At 36.9% G+C, this 19,414-nt stretch overlaps 2 protein-coding genes across 5 annotated transcripts; both read right to left on the bottom strand.

The window, feature by feature from the left end:
• Positions 1-4,227: 4,227 nt before the first annotated feature.
• On the bottom strand, positions 4,228-9,432 carry dok1a (docking protein 1a). Of its 4 annotated transcripts, XM_084389513.1 has the most exons (6): positions 9,238-9,400; positions 8,124-8,214; positions 7,099-7,395; positions 6,480-6,552; positions 6,100-6,272; positions 4,228-5,336 (listed from the first exon to the last, which is right to left on the bottom strand). In XM_084389513.1, the coding sequence occupies exons 1-6, from the start codon at positions 9,273-9,275 to the stop codon at positions 4,398-4,400; spliced, it is 1,611 nt and encodes a 536-aa protein (XP_084245639.1). In that variant the 5' UTR covers positions 9,276-9,400; the 3' UTR covers positions 4,228-4,397. The 4 variants fall into 4 exon arrangements, with proteins under 4 accessions (XP_084245639.1, XP_084245641.1, XP_084245640.1 ...); XM_084389515.1 differs by lacking the exon at positions 8,124-8,214 and having other exon boundaries at positions 9,238-9,432; XM_084389514.1 differs by lacking the exon at positions 9,238-9,400 and having other exon boundaries at positions 8,124-8,307.
• Positions 9,433-10,595: 1,163 nt separating this feature from the next.
• Positions 10,596-17,739, bottom strand: paip2b (poly(A) binding protein interacting protein 2B). The gene is made up of 4 exons (XM_084389700.1): positions 17,496-17,739; positions 16,189-16,346; positions 11,406-11,579; positions 10,596-11,307 (listed from the first exon to the last, which is right to left on the bottom strand). Exons 1-4 carry the CDS (start codon positions 17,500-17,502, stop codon positions 11,251-11,253), a joined length of 396 nt encoding a protein of 131 aa, XP_084245826.1. The 5' UTR covers positions 17,503-17,739; the 3' UTR covers positions 10,596-11,250.
• Positions 17,740-19,414: the final 1,675 nt, after the last annotated feature.

Genomic DNA, 19,414 nt, shown 5'->3' with positions numbered 1-19,414 from the left:
AAAGACTGTTTTACAGCGCACACCAATCTAGTGTCGACCATGTATGGGACATTCTGCCAGAAACGTACATTTCCACTTATAAAAAAATATCTTATTCTTAAATCTGAACGTTGAGTCATATGTTAAACTATGAGAAACACATCATGCCATCTCAGCATGTTTTTATGATTGATTAAAATACATTTTTATACGCATTTCACCCCTAAAATGTCAGGCCCTGTCACAGACAAATTTGTATATGTTAGAATGGTTTCCTAATGAATTTCTTTGATACAAATAGCATTTTCTTATTGGTCACATGTCCCTGATTGTATCTAACATGGTTTTGTAATTCCTTTAAGAAATATAAGTAACTTTTCGGTCAACTGTAGTACACAAAATCACAGAATACCCACCAGGCACTCATATAGTTGTAAAATAACTACCTATATATAAATACATAGGAGATTGTATTGTACAAATACATAGGTTGTATAAATTGTATAAATACATAGGAGATTTTTATAGTGTATAATAAGGACCTAATTCATTAGAATATATTTACAGTGTAATGTCTATTTTCAAATAACGTTTTACTATGGCATGCGTTAAATACATATTATATGCAATAAAGGTAATAAAAAAAATAACAATAACATTCATTTGTAAGGCCGTGTGACAGGGCCTGACGGTCAGCCATTTTAAACTGCCATTACTCAGCCTGCTAGCATAAAAACTGTTAACATGCAAGCAAGGAATTTCAGTAACCTTTTTAGACATGTTTTGGATTTAAAACATTTTCATTATTTTCTGTGATGTTTTACCGTGACAGGGCCTGACCCTTTAGCTCGTCTTAAAATCTTAAAAGCTTAAAATCACCTGGGTCAAATGATGTCACTTCCTCTGAGTCATACCCTTAAACGGCATATTAAACATGGGGACAGTTGTAAAATAAAATTTATTTGTAGAATTTATATATAATTTCATGTTTCTGATCAATTGATGTGAATGGTAACAGCTTAAACTTTTTTTTTTTTTTTAAAGTTTCTTTTTCTAAATAACAGTTTTTAGCATAGCAAAACTATGAAAGCTGTAGCTCCAATTTGGCTGATGACAAGGACATGGACATGAATAATGACAGAACCTAATGAATGACATATTCCTTTACAGAACAACTCACAGAAATCAACCATCAGCCACTTTTAGACATTTTTGGATGAAATACTTTTTATTCACTGTAACAATTCAAGGACAGCTAATGTACGTTTCTGGTAGAATGTCCCTCATAGTCTTAATACATTTGCTGAATTAATAAAACTGATCATTTTTTGGCTGCTCTGTCAGTTATGGTTTGGTTATTTTTGGCTAAACAGCTTTTAACCCTCAATTTCTGGATACGACTTTAACGGAGCGGATCAAATTGACCCACATTGGATTCAATACGATTCCCCAAAAATCACAATTTGAAAAACAAAGAATCAGGTACAAACAGTAAACTTTTAATATCAGACTTATGATTTATAAAAATGTTTTAACCACTTTCAATAATATGCCAAGTAAGCTCACAACATCACAAATGAACAATTTGATATCGGTTTCATGGTTGTTAAGAAAATGAATAAATAGAAATGAGCTTATTTGTATCTGTGTATCTTTTTCATTACAAAAAATTTGTGGAAAAACTAATCTTTTACCTTCACAGTGTAATAAGAAACAAACATAACACAATTTTAACTCCATGCTGTATGTAAGGGCTCTTCAACTCCAATCATGGTGGGGTCAGTATTCTGCAGACTTTAGTGCCAACCCCAATTTAACTTATCTATAATTTGTAAGTAATTCTGAACCCTGTGATATTAGTTTTATCGAGTGTGTTTCGTTTGGGATTTGTTAGAGTTAAACTCAGCAAGACACTACTATATTCCACAACACAGTGTATCCTGACTTTGCATGGATGTTCATGACCCCAAATGAGAAAAAGTCACAAAATTTAAGGGGGAAAATAAATCATAGGTTAAATATTATTTTAGATAGATTGAAAATAAAAATTATAGCTTATTTCTACCATCTGTGTCTAAGTTTTTTTTTTTTTTTTCAGTACTGAAAATAGTGTGGAAAAGCTCCTTTTTACCATCACTGGGTAGTAAAAAAATAAATAAAAAAATCAACATAAATCCAGGAAATGTTTTCATTTTTGCAGTTGCCTTGGAACATAAAAATATGTGGGTCAAAATGACATGCGAACATCAGAATCATAATAGAAATTGTGTGTACACTTTAAAACACATCAGTGTATCCTCACTCTGCATTATGACTCTAAATGAGAAAAAGAAATCATAGGTTAACTGGTATTTCCGACAACTCAAAAGTCAAAATGGGTCAAACTAATCCCCAACATCATACAAGGGTTAACTGTTAACTTCAAAATGAATAGTGTCTCAGTAATCTTTTATTAACTCTCATATAGTTACAAACCTGTTTTCTAACTGGATCCCTGAATTATTATTCTTTTCACTGGTATGGTCTGGTCTGCTGAGATTTTAACCATGTGCTTGCTCATATGAAGCCTAATATATATATATATATATATATATATATATATACAGTGAGGAAAATAAGTATTTGAACACCCTGCTATTTTGCAAGTTCTCCCACTTGGAAATCATGGAGGGGTCTGAAATTGTCATCATAGGTGCATGTCCACTGTGAGAGACATAATCTAAAAAATAAAAATCCAGAAATCACAATATATGATTTTTTAACTATTTATTTGTATGATACAGCTGCAAATAAGTATTTGAACACCTGTCTATCAGCTAGAATTCTGACCCTCAAAGACCTGTTAGTCTGCCTTTAAAATGTCCACCTCCACTCCATTTATTATCCTAAATTAGATGCACCTGTTTGAGGTCGTTAGCTGCATAAAGACACCTGTCCACCCCATACAATCAGTAAGAATCCAACTACTAACATGGCCAAGACCAAAGAGCTGTCCAAAGACACTAGAGACAAAATTGTACACCTCCACAAGGCTGGAAAGGGCTACGGGGAAATTGTCAAGCAGCTTGCTGAAAAAAGGTCCACTGTTGGAGCAATCATTAGAAAATGGAAGAAGCTAAACATGACTGTCAATCTCCCTCGGACTGGGGCTCCATGCAAGATCTCACCTCGTGGGGTCTCAATGATCCTAAGAAAGGTGAGAAATCAGCCCAGAACTACACGGGAGGAGCTGGTCAATGACCTGAAAAGAGCTGGGACCACCGTTTCCAAGGTTACTGTTGGTAATACACTAAGACGTCATGGTTTGAAATCATGCATGGCACGGAAGGTTCCCCTGCTTAAACCAGCACATGTCAAGGCCCGTCTTAAGTTTGCCAATGACCATTTGGATGATCCAGAGGAGTCATGGGAGAAAGTCATGTGGTCAGATGAGACCAAAATAGAACTTTTTGGTCATAACTCCACTAAACGTGTTTGGAGGAAGAAGAATGATGAGTACCATCCCAAGAACACCATCCCTACTGTGAAGCATGGGGGTGGTAGCATCATGCTTTGGGGGTGTTTTTCTGCACATGGGACAGGGCGACTGCACTGTATTAAGGAGAGGATGACCGGGGCCATGTATTGCGAGATTTTGGGGAACAACCTCCTTCCCTCAGTTAGAGCATTGAAGATGGGTCGAGGCTGGGTCTTCCAACATGACAATGACCCGAAGCACACAGCCAGGATAACCAAGGAGTGGCTCTGTAAGAAGCATATCAAGGTTCTGGCGTGGCCTAGCCAGTCTCCAGACCTAAACCCAATAGAGAATCTTTGGAGGGAGCTCAAACTCCGTGTTTCTCAGCGACAGCCCAGAAACCTGACTGATCTAGAGAAGATCTGTGTGGAGGAGTGGGCCAAAATCCCTCCTGCAGTGTGTGCAAACCTGGTGAAAAACTACAGGAAACGTTTGACCTCTGTAATTGCAAACAAAGGCTACTGTACCAAATATTAACATTGATTTTCTCAGGTGTTCAAATACTTATTTGCAGCTGTATCATACAAATAAATAGTTAAAAAATCATACATTGTGATTTCTGGATTTTTTTTTTTAGATTATGTCTCTCACAGTGGACATGCACCTACGATGACAAATTCAGACCCCTCCATGATTTCTAAGTGGGAGAACTTGCAAAATAGCAGGGTGTTCAAATACTTATTTTCCTCACTGTATATACACACACACACAAAAAAATTCAAAACAACTTTCAGTGTTACACAATTAGAACATTTATTTTCAGTCATTATTCCACCATGTCCCGGTAGAATGGATGAATAAATTATGATATCAGTGGGGTGGGGTTGGGGGATAATACAATTTTAAATATTAAAAATTAAAAGCTACATGTTTGTGAAAAGATATTATATTACAGATTTAGTTAAATCATTCCAAGGTCCTCAGAGACAACGTCTCGTGTTTGGCTTAGCTTCTTTTCTTCGAGAGCCTGAGGAGTTTTGGGTGGTTTGTTAACTTTGCTGTAGATGGGTTGGTTCTCATCAGTCATTTTGCTTTGTTGAGAGCTATTGTTTTGGGTTGCCTGTATAACCTCGGGTACACTATAAATAGGCTCCTCAATCCTCTGGTCAAGTTTTTTACTTGAGATAAGTGCGACATGGTCATACACCTCAGCGTACACAGGTTCTTGCAGCTTGTCGTTGTTTAACATTGTCTTTACGGCCTGACAGTCCATCGTGTCAGTAGGGTTGGCATGGACACAATTGTTGGGTTTTGGGCGGATAACATCAGCAGGATCAGAATACACTGGTTCTGAATCATCCCTTTCAGGAGATGGGAGAGGATCTTTATGATGCGATGTGATGAGATCTGCTGGCTGTGATTCATGTCGGCCTAATATAATTACAGGATTTGAATACACAGGCTCAATCAAGCTAATACCGCCACTAGGATTTGAGTGTGTGCTTTTTGAGGACCTTATGCAATCTGCAGGGTTTGCATATACAGCTTCGGTTGAGCCAATAGGACTCGCAGGTTTTGTATGCACAGGATTCGAGATGTTTGGGCCAAGAGCATCTCCTGGATCAGGGTACAAGGGCAGTTTTGAGTCAGAAAGCTGAGGACTGTTGTTGCCCTCTGTATCAAGCAAAGGAAAACTTTCAGGGCGTTTGGGCAGGGGTGAGCGAGGAGAGCGAGAACGTGGAGAATGTGGCGAGTGCCTGTCTCCAGTAACGCCAAGGCTCTTCTGTTGTCGAATAGCTGACTCAATAAGGCGGAGAATATCTTCACTCTGCCTGGTCTCAAAGTTAAAGGTGCCAGGGCCTGATTCACAGCGCCTGCCTGCTTCTATAGAAAACACCATCTGGAGAGAAATAGACAGAACGTTGAAAATATTTGTATGCACTATTTGTACTATATACATACATTATATATATACATACATATATATATATATATATATATATATATATATATATGATCATATTTTTATATTTATATATATATATAAAAAATATGATCACACACACACATATATTATGTAAACAAATTTTTATGATAAATGTGATTAAATCGCAATTAATCGATTTGACAGCACTAATTATAACACATAAAAGTATTAACATATGATTTATTTTAGTTTATAATATTCAGCAAGAGTATGTGTACCTTCATAGTAAATTACTGTTAAAATTATTATTAATTTTTTTTTGCTAGTAAAAACTCACCTTAAAATTTACACTGAAAAACATTAAAAAGATGCTTCACATGGAGCCCCTCATGGGTTAAAAAAAAATTGTTATGGGAAAAAATAAGAGGGATAGGATTTTTTTCCTCCCACTATTATTTCCATCAAGAGTTTTGCAAACAAACAGAAATGCACCGAAATATAAATTTTCCTCCCGTCTCATTTTTCCCCCATCACTGTGCTCTGGGGCTCTGTATTAATATATGTATGGTTATAATTTCTACAATATACAGGATCACAGTGCCGTCCTGTAGTGGGCCTACATTAAAACTTTTAGGCTGTATCACAGCTGCCAGCGTTTTGCCATGAATTTAACAGCATATTTTTTCTACACATCATCACGGTCCTGCACTTTATCAAGTCCATGGTTACAGCTGACCTTATCTCGCCCGTAGCGGCGCAGCAGCTTGTATGGCCACTCCATTACAGTCTTCTTGGTCTCCAGATCTTGTAGAACAAGTATGTCTTCACCAGCTTGCAGCCAGTACTGTCCTTTCAGGCCACAACGAACTGAAGACTCATTCTGCAGCACAACTACTTTGAACTCACTCACTAAAATGAAAGAGATATTGAGATTAGATGATCAGAATTAATCTTAAAGTGTGATTCATTTTTAACCTGGTAAAATAAAGAATGAATGAATGAAAATTCAGAGTTCAGAGATTATATAATCCATTTATGTTTTAAACCAGGTCTGCATGAAGGTCCGAATTCAGGAACATGACAGCAAATTGTTCTGATACATTTGTGTGTACTCACGTTGTTCTCTGGACATGTAGATCTGATTCTCCTCCATAAGTGGTACCGATTGTGAAGCACTTTTAGTGTGTTTCTATGACAGAAAAAAATTATGAATACGATACGTACACTACTGTTCAAAGGTTTAGGGTAGGTAAGATTTTGATGTTTTTGAAAGAAGCCTCTTAGGCTCATCATGCCTGCATTTACTTAATCAAAAATACAGTGAAAACAGAACTGAATTGAAAAGAACTGTTTAATATATTTTAAAATGTCATTTATTTCTGGGATGGCAAAGATGAATTTTCAGCATCCATTACTCCAGTCTATATTGTCTATGTTCAGAAATAATTTTGAATATTCTAATTTGGTCCTTCAGAAACATTTATTATTATGATTATTATTATCACCACACATATAGGCTATAAGTTGAAAGGAGCTGTGTTTTTTTGTTTCAGGATTCTTTGACAAATAAAAAAATTCTAATCAAAAGAAGAGCATTTATTTGAAATAGAAATACAATCTTTTGTAACATTATAAATGTTGTTATTGTCGATTGATCAGTTTAATGCACCCTTGCTGAATAAAAGTATTTCTTTAAAACAGAATCTAAATGCTTAAAAAAATCCAAAACCCTCACCAGAAAGGCAATGTTACATATTATATCCACCCATTCTCCACAGCTTTCTCTCTCTGCTGCAAACACCAGCTTCTTGTCCTCAGTCTCCAAACAGAAGGCAGCCATGTTTTCCCCTGGACAAGCCTCTGCATGTGGAGGCAGCTTGACGACACTCACACAGTCAGCCAGACGTACAACTTTCCTCTCCGGGTGTCGTCTGACCACAGTTGACCGTTCGTGAACGGCTTCTGATAATTCTAACCGTGCAATGCCATGCCGACTAGCCGGATGAAGGGCCAACCAATATCGCTTCCACTTCTGTTAATAACAAATCAAATATTATTACTTAGCATATATTTATCATTTCCCTAATGCATTTTTATGCAATATACCAAATGAAAGTTAAATTGTTTGACAAGATCCAGTCAGATGGATGTTCATCAGGTGGAACTCGTACTTCAGGTAATGAACACACCTCTGGACTCATTGTTTAAAAAAACAAACAAACAAAAAAACAACTCAAGTTGGAGGTACGGATGTAGATTACTCACTCAGCCAATCCCTCATTTACCTCACATGTGTGTTAGGAAGGGCCTGAGAATGCAGTACAACGTGAAGTGCACTTTCATAAGGGCGTGTTTTTCTGTCAAATGGAATGTGCCGTAATATGAAAATCAAGACCGAGACGTGCGCACCAAGTTTCAACTTGTAGTAGAGAGGCAGTTCCGTCTCATACCAGAACATAACTTTACACCAGAGAGTTCATGGTAAAACATGCGAGCTATATAAAAAAATAATAATAAAAAAAAAAATATATATAAAAAAAAACCTTGAGCAAATACCATCAGGATTATTAGCCCTGCTTTATATAAGTCTTTACAAACAAGAATATCAATATTAAGAGTGCATCGTGCCAAACAGTTTCATAACCATTTTTAAGACTAGTTTTTATTTAGATCAGCTCAGAACATTTTGACAACCAAAAACAAACGTGTCCCGGTTTTCAACGGCTCAAAATAAATGACAATGTTCCGATGATGTCTTACCTCACCATGTTTCTGATGTTGTAGGTAAACTTCACCTTGTTTCCCACGTGTGTCCATGTCTATTTCCTTAACTCTGACAGCTAAAAAATTGCTTTAAAAAAAAGTTTATACTTTTAAACAGCACAATGTGTGACCTCTTTAAACTGTTAAGACATATTACCAAGCCTATTACATGAGGTAGAGTAAGTGCAAACTTAGACTCCTCCTCTTAAAGAAAAAAAGGACATCCACTGTTTGATTTACAGCAATATTCACTTGATTTGTATATGAATTATACATTTTAATGTTTTTATTATTTCCTCAACTTACATCTCCGTTCGGTCTAATCAAGGTAGCCTATAAATAAACATCAAACAGCTGGATAACCATGGCACACATTTTAGTTGAAAGGCCTTATAAAAAGTGTATGTATAGCCATGAGATAATAAAGGCTTAACTAAGATGTGTGCCATGGTTATCCAGCTTTTTGATGTTTATTTATACATTTATTAGACCGAACAGAGATGTAAATGTTGAGGAAATAAGAACAACATTCAAATGTATAATTCATACATAAATCGAGTGAATATGTTTTTATTTTGTTGGACTATGTTGAACTCTTGACCATGAACCTTTACTGTACTCCACCATAAGCACGCTCTACAGTTGGGCATCAAGTATAAATAAACATTAAACTATGCTAGGTTTCACTATTTTAAATCATAAGCCCACATGGAATATAAAGAGAATTTAAAGTACAAAGCCGCTGTGCACAAACAATTTTAGTAGGGTACAATCTCAACAAAACTAAACCTTCATTTATAGAGCACATTTAAAAACAACACAAGTTGAACCAAACTGCTTTACAGTGTCCAAAGCAAATATCAGAACTATGTACATGCTCAGACTGGCACACAGACATAAACTCATACAGCCTTATAGACACACAACATTATCTAATGTGTGTTAAAGTGAGCAATGGTCTAAAAACAGTTAGGCATTCATTCACTTAAACACATCTTTCACACTATTACTTATTGAAGGATCAAGTATGTAAACGCCATCCTCCTCTCTGTCATCGTTCAATTGTTGCACCAGCAATTGAATGCCAGATTATTCGGACAGCAGGAATTACCTACAGCGGTGTGCCCAGGCTCTTGAACAGCACTTCATCCGGGCTGCTCCTCATATCTGGTTTCACAACACACTTCTACAGACCTTCACTCAAACTTATACTGTAAGGCAGGGTTCCTCAAACTCGGTCCTGGAGGGTTTAGCTCCAACCCTGATCAAACACACCTAGCTGTGAGTTTCTAGTGATCCTGAAGACATTGATTAGCTTGCTCAGGTGTGTTTGATCAGTGTTGGAGCTAAACTCTCCAGGACTGAGTTTGAGGAACCCTGCTGTAAGGGCACCCTGGGCAAAATCCCTAATGCAGGAAATACAAGACAGTTTTATGGTAAAACATCTGCTTGGATATATAAACAGTGTGGAAAGTCTCAGAACAGTACCTATGGGAAAAGGGATCTTGATTTAAAAAAAAAAATCATGGTAATTGACTTTAATAGAAAATAGTTATATAATTATCAGCAGAATATGAATATTTTAAAGAAGTAAGAAACCAGGGAAGCAAGAAACTGGTACAGCACTCAAAAATAATGAAAAATCTGGAATGTTAATGTGAAATATTCTTTGCCCTTATAAGCACAAATGAATACAAAACCCTTGTTCCAAAAGGTGGAGCAGTTTCGCCATGACAGCGTTTGATTAAGCAACACCTGACACATCTGTCTGCACAGTTATACCAAGGTAATCCAAATACTGCTCTAGGCAAACACAAGAGTTACACACTGAAAAGATGCCTTCTGAGTGGCTTTGGACTAATGTTTAGGCTAGCCAGTCAATGGAGTAACATGAGACTACAGACACTGGGAAAAACCCTCATTTCTATATTAGTCAACAAGAATCCTGCCAGAAACAAGAACAGCTACTGCTGACAATTTACAATATACTGCATCGCATCGGTCAATAAAAAAAAAAAAACTAAAACTAAAACAATGTGACGTTAAAAAGCCTGAAAATAAACATTAAATTATTAAGGAATACATTTTGTAGCAGCATGCCTTTTTATGATTTAGTTCAATTTACATTGCAATAATTATTTAGTTCAACAACTGATGCATTTAATAGCAATTTGCAGGCCCAAAACTCTCAATATCACAAATGATCAACCCGGTTTGAATGAAACACGAACATCTCACTGGTCTAATACTGCTTTTCTCTACCCTGAAACCATTAAATATAACATAAGCCCCAAAAAAAGCTTTTGTTAAAGTTAAAATTGTAATATGCTCCTCTGGTAATCTTGACAGCATGTTAGTCAAAACAAAACTGGTGCTATGATGCTACAGCATTTAATGAAGTAAAACTTTGGGATGAGAACTGTCAAGACTGAGGTTTACATTACATAGAAAGCACAAACACAAAACATCTTCCAACATCATCAACCTGCTTGTTTTATTTGATTTTTTTCCATTTTTGTTAATGCATGTTGCACACTGTGACAGAACTTCAACGGAGGAAGGAAAAAAGAAACAGGAAAATGTTTCTGTGAAAATCCCTCAAAAGTTGTCAGCTGCCACCAGTTCTGTCCATCAAAGAATGGTCCACCTGTCAACAGTCCTTGCACTGTAAGGTTTCCTTTGTCCCAGCCCTTTCCCCTCCCACTCGTATGACACACACCTCCCCGCCAAACTTCCTTTTAAAGAAAATAAAAGAGAAGACAGAAAAAAAAAAAAAAAAAGAAAATGGCAATGACACGGGGACAAACTGCTAGTCACTATCACGATAGTGGAACTCACACAACTGTTCCTCTGAGATTAATACAAAGATCTTCCAGGAGAACTAGTCACAATCTGCAGCGGTCCAATAGGAACATTACACGGAGCAACCCGCCCACGTTATACATGAGACAGACGGAAATAAAAAGCTTATAGAAGAGCATCCAGCACCCCCTCCCCCCACCCACAAGCCCCACCCCATCAAGCCCCACACAACCCCAGGAAGATTGAAGTATGTGTGAGGGTGACCCCTGGCCACCAGCGGTCACATAAAGTCTCTATAAAGGAGCCCCTAACTGGAGGGTCTCTAGTATTTCACTCCAGGAACAAACTCCTTGGCCTCTGGGTTCAAGCTGCTTTTGCGCTGAGAAAGAACAGAGATGAAGTACACATGAGTACAATATCACAAAAGTTTATTTGAGATCTACAAAGTGGTTTCCTTTCAGGAAGGATGACACTTACTGCGATGTCCTCGGCGTTTCCGTCACTGACCGACAACCCGCTAAGCTGCTGTTGGATCTGCCCTACACCAGGGGGAAGGTCTCTGGCAGGAATGAACCAATCCTGATCCTCCTCCTCCAACATCTCCTGGAAACAGCGTTCAAGAAACTCCTGCTCCAAAAGTTCCTCTTCCACCTGCAGAAAGACGTCAGACCCATCAAAATTTGTGTATGAAATTGTAAGGTGCCCCTTTTCGAGAGTCATTATGGTAATTGTAACTCTCTGTACAGTTAGATGAAGGCAAACCCACTGCAAATGGATGTAAAAACAAATTGAATTGCAAATGTGAATACAAATCAGACTATACTTGACGTAATGTCAGTCAGACAGTGAGGAGCGCTAGACCATCACATTCAAACATGTATGCTTTCAGTCAGTCCTTGCAGTTTTTCGCAAATCTGCGATCACTGAATACAACGCAAAATCGACAAAATGCCGCATTATTGGGAATCCTGCATGATCGCCATTACACCACAAAAATTTAAATCTCACCTTTTTTTTATAACGAATGGAATTAAACCTAATTTAAATAAAGTTGAAATGCATTATTTTTTTATTTGCTGTTTGAGCATAAACAACATCTGCAAAGTTACAACGCTCAAAGGGATATATTTTCTTGGCTTTTTAACAAAAAAATAAAATAAAAGTGCTTCTCTCGCCTGTCAGCGTTTGAGTAACAAAATCTGTTCTCTTGTTAGGTTATTTGTAATGCAGTTAGTTTAATATTAATGCTAATATACATGCTGATGACTGCATGGTTGATTATGATTTGACTTTTCTATCTTTAGTTAGTGTGTAATGTTGCTGTTTGAGCATAAACAACATCTGCAAAGTTACAACGCTCAAAGGGATATATTCTTTTAAAGAAATGGCTTTTTAAGGACTACAACAATCGGATGGTAGGGACTACAGGAGCTTCCTCCCAGATTAGTGACATCCCCAACCCTAAAATTTACATTAAACCCCGTCCCCGGGAACGTGATTTATAGATCATCACGACAGATCATCATGATGATTCATCATGACAGAATATGCTAATCAATGACTAGAAGATAGACACATAAGCTATATCAATTCATCAACTAACCATTCAGAAACATCCTGTTGCATTCATTCTACATGTTGTCACCTCTTCTTCTGACTCCGGTTTGAACATAAAAGGCTAAAAGTTTTTTTACATATTCAGTGCATGTCTGTGTGAGAAGGTAATCGAAGCTCCGCCCTCTGTGCCGGGAGCAGCCGTTCGTTTGCATTTAAAAAGGACAGACACAAAAACGGTGCGTTTTTGCTCATCCTCATAAAGTGACAATTTTAACATGCTATAAAAAAATATCTGTGGGGTATTTTGAGCTAAAACTTCATACACACACTCTGGGGACATCATAGACTTATTTTACATCTTGTGAAAAGGGCATTATACCACCCCTTTAATGTTCAACAACAGGACAAAAACAGTACTTAAACTTAAAGCACTGTTTGTATCTGTACTTATTTGTCCTATTGTCATTTGTTTCTTTGTTCTTATTTTATGACTGACTGTTAATTTGATAATTTGAGAACTTTTTACTTGTATTAGGCGAGCATTTGTTTTGTTATGGTTTGCTCATAAGATTTGACATATTGCCCACACTAAGTGATTGTTATTAAAGCTAGATATTACACCACTCTACTATCCTATATACAATTATTTTAGATTTGTGAAGACTGGGTAAGGCTGTGCAACAATCAATATGCCCCTTTCCAAGTCTGATAAGATTGTAGTAAAGGTTCAAATGTATTATTTGGTAAGAGACGAAAATACTAACATAATAAACAATGTCCTGGTTTCACAGACAGGGCTTAAAATAAGCCAGGATTAGTCCTTACTTTAATTAGGACATTTAAGTAGCTTTTTATAAACGTGCCTAAGAAAAAAAACATTAGTGAGAAAGCAATGGCACTGACATATTTAAAGATATGTCAATGCAAGTTGTTTTCAGTTAAAACAGCTCAATAATGCGTTGTAGTTTAGGGCTAGGCTTAAGCCTTGTCTGGGAAACCGGTGAATAAATGTGGTATCCTAATTGTAAAAAAAAAAAAAAAAAAATTCCACAAATCATCACCACAAAAACATTTTGATCACAAATATCACAGGAAAAAAAAAATCCTGGTGGGACTGTTCAGTGTCTCATCTCAGTACCAGATTTTTTGTGTTTATACAAAAATAATTAGTGGTTTGCATTACAACAAAATGCTAAGATCATAGATACTAATGATTTCTCACTGAAGCCGTTTTGGAGCTTGTAATTGATAAAGTTCTCTAATTTTTGAGCGCATCGCTACTGCGTGTGATCTCAAGCACTGCAGAAATACATTTTTCTCAGACTTTGAACAGACTTTTTTATTGCCTATTGTTATTATCATTATTGCTGCAGCTGTTATGAAACTAAGAAAACATGCTGTTTATTGACGTAAAGTTTAAAGTGCCCCTATTATGCTATTTTAAAGGTTCCTAATTTTGTTTTGTAGGACTCCTACAATAGGTCTACATGCAAATAATGTAAAAAAACACAAAAACACACTGTATATTAGGGGTGTAACTGTACACAAACATGATGTGTATTGTATGTATGTACCTCGGTATTAAAGTCACAGTTCAGTACAGTAGCGGGGAGAGAACTAAAAAATTGCTTCTTGTTCTTTTTAAATTAAACTTCAATAAAAATATTATAATACGTTTTCTAAAATCTATTTGAGCTAATGCTGTAAACTATATGAGGAGCCCTTAGTTACACATTACTATAATATTGAAAGTTACAATTAACAAGAGCCCAAATTACTACATTTAGTTGCCATTTATTTTTAGATGCACACAAGGCAGGTTTTGCGATTACCTTCTAAATCTAATTATAAAGAAAATGTTCTACTCCAATTCATTTTAGAAATATAATCATTTGCACAGTAGCTGTCAAATGTATTTAAACATACATTAAATCATCTATACATTACTAACAGGTTAAGTAAATATAATTAATAGGCTGGAAATGCTTCTCTCTAGAGTTCATTTCTCTAGCGGACTAACCTGCTGTCAACACAATGCCTAAATGTAATGCTACATGAGATTATTCTCAAACTGTTTTGATTTCTTTCCACAGTTGAAACACTGGTTGAGAGATGTAAACAGAGCGATCGTCTCTTCTTCTGTGCATTGCCGCGTATTCTGCTGTGCATCGCCCTTCTGGATTGGAGTGTGGATCACCCGTGACAATGTATTCGCTGTGCGACTCTGAAAACGGTTCGTTAGAAGATTCAGTCTCTCTAAACTCCACCTTACCACCAGCCAATAGGGCTGTCACTTTACCGGCAGTATTTGCTGTTATGTGTGTTTGTCAGAGCCTGCAGTTGCTGTGTGACGCACGTTCGCTGCGGGCGTATCGTGACGAGCTCCGAGAAAAGACAGCTAAAATCGATTCCCTATTTTCGTTTTCGAAACTTGTGCTGGTTGGTCCGATCGATTGTGCAATCGATTTTCGAACGTAAAGTGACAGCCCTACCAGCCAATGCTGATCTGATTCGTCAGACATTTGTGAATCGGAAATTTCCCACTTCTGAAGTTGTGATGACGAGCTCACCGCATTCGTGCTTTGTTGTCGGAGAGAACAGGAATCATGGAGCACACCAGGTTAATTCTTGCCTATTTTTTGAGAAAATCTGATTTAACAGATAGTTCACCCAAAAATGTAAATGTCGTCATTATTTACTCATCCTCGTTTTGTTCCTAACCAGTATGAGTTTCTTTATTCTGTTGAACACAAAAGAATAAACAGACAGTAGCCATTGACTTCTATGGTATTTTCTTCCCTACTATGGAAGTCAATGGCTAGCGTCAACTGTCTGGTTGCGTTCTTTTGTGTTCAACAGAAGAAAGAAACTCATACTGGTTTGGAACAACTTGAGGGTAAGTGTAAAAAAATATATAGTGTTGGATGAACTATCCCTTTAAAGCCAAAATGATGTTTAGAGCCCCATTCATTTAGCCTGGCTCCGCCCTCCTATGTACTACCGCTAAATTTTCATTTTCCTTCAGTACTCCGTCTGGGTTTGCGGCATATTTGTGGGTTTTCTCCGGCCAAATTTTCACCTGTCCAATCAGCGAACAGAGGGAGTGGCTGAGAACGATGACGTTGAGGCTGTGCGCTAGTTTGAGTTGTAGGGTTACGTCACGACCAAACGTTAGCGATTGGTTATGGCAGATCCAGTAGTTTTAAACTTCAACAGAGTACCCACCTTCAAGGAAGTTAACGCTTGTCTATGGAGAGTGGCCAGACTCTCTGTACAAATGAAATGTACGAGAGTCTGATAGGACCAGGCTACCATTCATTGACAACCATATAAATATTCACTGTGCTATCTAAATAGTTTGCTGACAATTCTGGATTTTCAGTCAAATACAGGCTATTTTTGCTGTATGTAAAACATAAAATAGCCTTCAAATGATTATTCATATATGTAAATATGCACTTGTAGGTTAAGTTGATGTAGCTGTTGAGGAAAAAACTAATTAAGAATAGCAGTCACATAAACAATCGTTCTCACCTCTGACATGTATAAAGTTTATGGCATGCCCAACTCGTAAACTTGGTATCAAAACGATCCCAGCGCTTCCTAGTGGTAAATACGACTTGAGAGGGCGTTAATGTCCCATTTTTAACAAGGAAATTTGTATTTACAGTAATTCCAGTAAGAGCAGCAGGTTCACACTGACCTGTCTGTTGTACTCCTCCTCGTTCTCCATCCACATGTACTCTGCAAAGGGGTTGGCATCCCCCTCCTTGTGTCCATTCACAACATTCTCATCCTTCCCTTGCCCGCTGCCTCCTCCTGGTGTCTTTGCTACCTCTGGACTGTTAATATCAGCAGGTTCTGTGGGTGTGAAATGCAATATTAATAATCAACCAAGAATATAGTACCCCACCACACACACACATAACAAAAGTGATGCCAATGAACATAAGAGACTTTTGGGACACTGAAAACAACTAGTACAGATAGCATGCATAAGTAAACCTCAATCATTATGGTGCACGTGCTAAATTAATTATTCAATAAGTATAAACCATAATGCATACGCAAATGTAATTTTAAATGATTATCACAACAAGAAGGATTCGTCCCTCTGTGTTTGGATAATATTCTCTCGCGCACAAGCACGAGACTTGCTACCAACTTAAGGCGTTTTATATTACAATATGAAGGCGCAATTACGTTTATCGAACTCTTGTAATACCTTCGACGCGACATAGTGCATAACTCACATGGTTTAAACATTATGTAACTATCTGTTACTATCCATCATAGTGTTGCATAAATGAGACAAAGAGGAGGTCAGTCGACACCATCTTTCTCCACATGGATTTGATTCATTGTAACGTGAGGCCTGGCTAAGGCTCCAGGGATAACTATCTATAGTATATAAACCATTATGAAAGTCTAAAATTAACACAACTCCCTTTTGCTTAAGATATTTCCTGCCTTCGCATAATAAAGTTAAACAATTGTTCTAACGTTTGGCGAGCGTATACGTTACTATACTGTGAAGCTAACGTTATGCGTGTTAGCTCGAGCCACGAGCGAGCCATATCAACAGCGGTCTTTCCGCGTGAAAAAATCATGTTGCCTGGCCTCAAAGAGTAACGTTTAATGGCTATTTTGCTTGTATCGAAGCAAAAACTGATTCTAGTTGTGTTAAATAGTTTTAAAGGCTTCTGTGTAGTAAGTTAAGAAACACGACGGATGCGTGTGTTAGCCACACGACTGCATCACATACACATTACTAGGCCTCCATGCACACTGCGCTTAACACAAACTCTGCCAAGTGAGCATATATGGGCTTAATTTGCTTTATATTGTATGTTAAATGTGCTAATTTACTTATATTTGGCTACTCCACGCATTCACCGATGGCTACCATTTCACAAAACAAAGAGAGATAGAGAGTAGCATACCGCATTTATAAAGTCAACAGATTAAACATGGCTCCTTTCAAAGATTTGATCTGTTAAGAGGACTTACCCGGCATTGTAACGCTTCTGTCCCTCTAACTATCACCAAGTAAGTCGACTAAAAGAGGTAATTTTCCTGTTTGCAGCGACACCGTTACCTGGCTAGATTTCAAGCCTACGTCAGAGTGCTCATGTGGGCCTTTCACACAAACATGTCGCGCGCGCCCCCTGTTGGTCACCATCGGTATCTCTAAAGCTCAGTGGTCACAGGCTGTAACGTCTGATACAAGCTAACGTTACACGGATTCAAGCGTGTTTGCAAGAAACTATCAATGTAGTGTTTAACGGAACTGCCCGCATGCTTGTAAAATATATTAAAAGATTAATCCTCTAAATTGACTTTTTTTGTGGATTTTTATCCAGGATAAATTAAAAAAGCTAATATTGAAAAAAATCTATACATCTTCATAAGTCGGTCAATTTTATTTGACAAAAAATATTAATATATTGTTATTATTAATTTCTGAAAGGCATAAACAATTTGGAAGGGATTTACCAACATGGAAATTCAGTGGAAAAATAGGCCTTGTGTTATTTGGTTTCACGCCAACGTCTTGAATGCGGTTTGGATAGTACCGAGTAGTGAGGAAATATCATTGTAAGCCTATCTCATGATGCTTTATCTGCATTGAAGATACACAGTATTTTATCTGTCCACTTACTGGGAATCGAACGCATGACCATATACCCGTTAAGCTACCTTTCACATTTTTTTCAGGACTTAAATGTTAGTATCATCAATCCAGATTTGAATCTGATATATCACACTCACATGTTTAAAAATAGATAGAACAACCCGGGTGATTAAAAACAATTTAGTACAGACACACTTGTAAAAGCGAAACGAACCAAGATGAAAATTCAACATTGTAACTGTCCCTGTTTAATCGGAAGAAAAGCAAACGATCTATTCTACTGGTCTGAAAACACCCTAAAATCCAAATAGTCAAGTGTTGGTAGTCCAATAAAACCATATGATTTAACTGCTACAGTATTTACTGTTATAATTGCATCATTCCCTGGTGGTCTAGTGGTTAGGATTCGGCGCTCTCACCGCCGCGGCCCGGGTTCGATTCCCGGTCAGGGAACGTATACTTTTTTAAAGATGTATTGCTTGTGTTTGTATGAGGTCAACTTGAGTGCATTGTAGTGCGTCTTATAATAAAGCTAATATTCCATTTGGCACAGCTCAAATCTCACATTCATTGCAGAGGCCAGTTTTAACTTGGTGCATCCAACAAATACGGTGCTCTTTTGTTCTTCTAGCGACCCCTAGTCTAATGCGTTCATTTTATGGGAAAAATGCATGAATTCAATGCATACATTTTCTTTGTGTGTATGTTCCATAGAAGAAAAAAAACATCATGCTACCAATAAAATTAAACAAAATAATAATTTTCATTTTTGAGGGTGAACTATTTAAAACTGTGATTTTGGTTTGTCACCTCAGTGATCTTGATAATACAACCATGTCCTATATTTATATGTAATTTTGACAATTTGATATTCAATTAATTCTACAGGGTTCCCACAATTTTTTGACCTATTCATTTCAAATGACTTTTTCATGGCCTTTAGTTGATTTAGATGAATGGATAATGACTTTGAAAAAATCATTTTATGGATATTGCACTCACAATTTCTGGTCAATGAAATACTATAAAGCGGAAGATAACCAGAATAATTTAATTCGGTTTTAAATTTCCATTACTTTTTCATGGAAGAATAGAATTGTTATTATTTACTTTCCCAGGCCTGTAAATCAGACTTTTAAAAATGTCTGATATTTCCAGGTTTTCCATGACTGTGCATTGTAGTGACTGTAGTTAAATATTTTGATTAAAATTTGTAATTGTTATCTTCTTCTTCTTCTTCTTCTTCATAAATATACAACTTTATAAAAAGTAAAAGACAAACAATAATATTCTT

The sequence above is a fragment of the Rutilus rutilus genome (genome assembly GCF_951802725.1).
Source record: "Rutilus rutilus genome assembly, chromosome: 2".
In the NCBI taxonomy this organism is placed as follows: domain Eukaryota; kingdom Metazoa; phylum Chordata; class Actinopteri; order Cypriniformes; family Leuciscidae; genus Rutilus; species Rutilus rutilus.
Note: the sequence above shows the minus strand (reverse complement) of the source record. Positions and strands in the feature narration are given on the sequence as shown.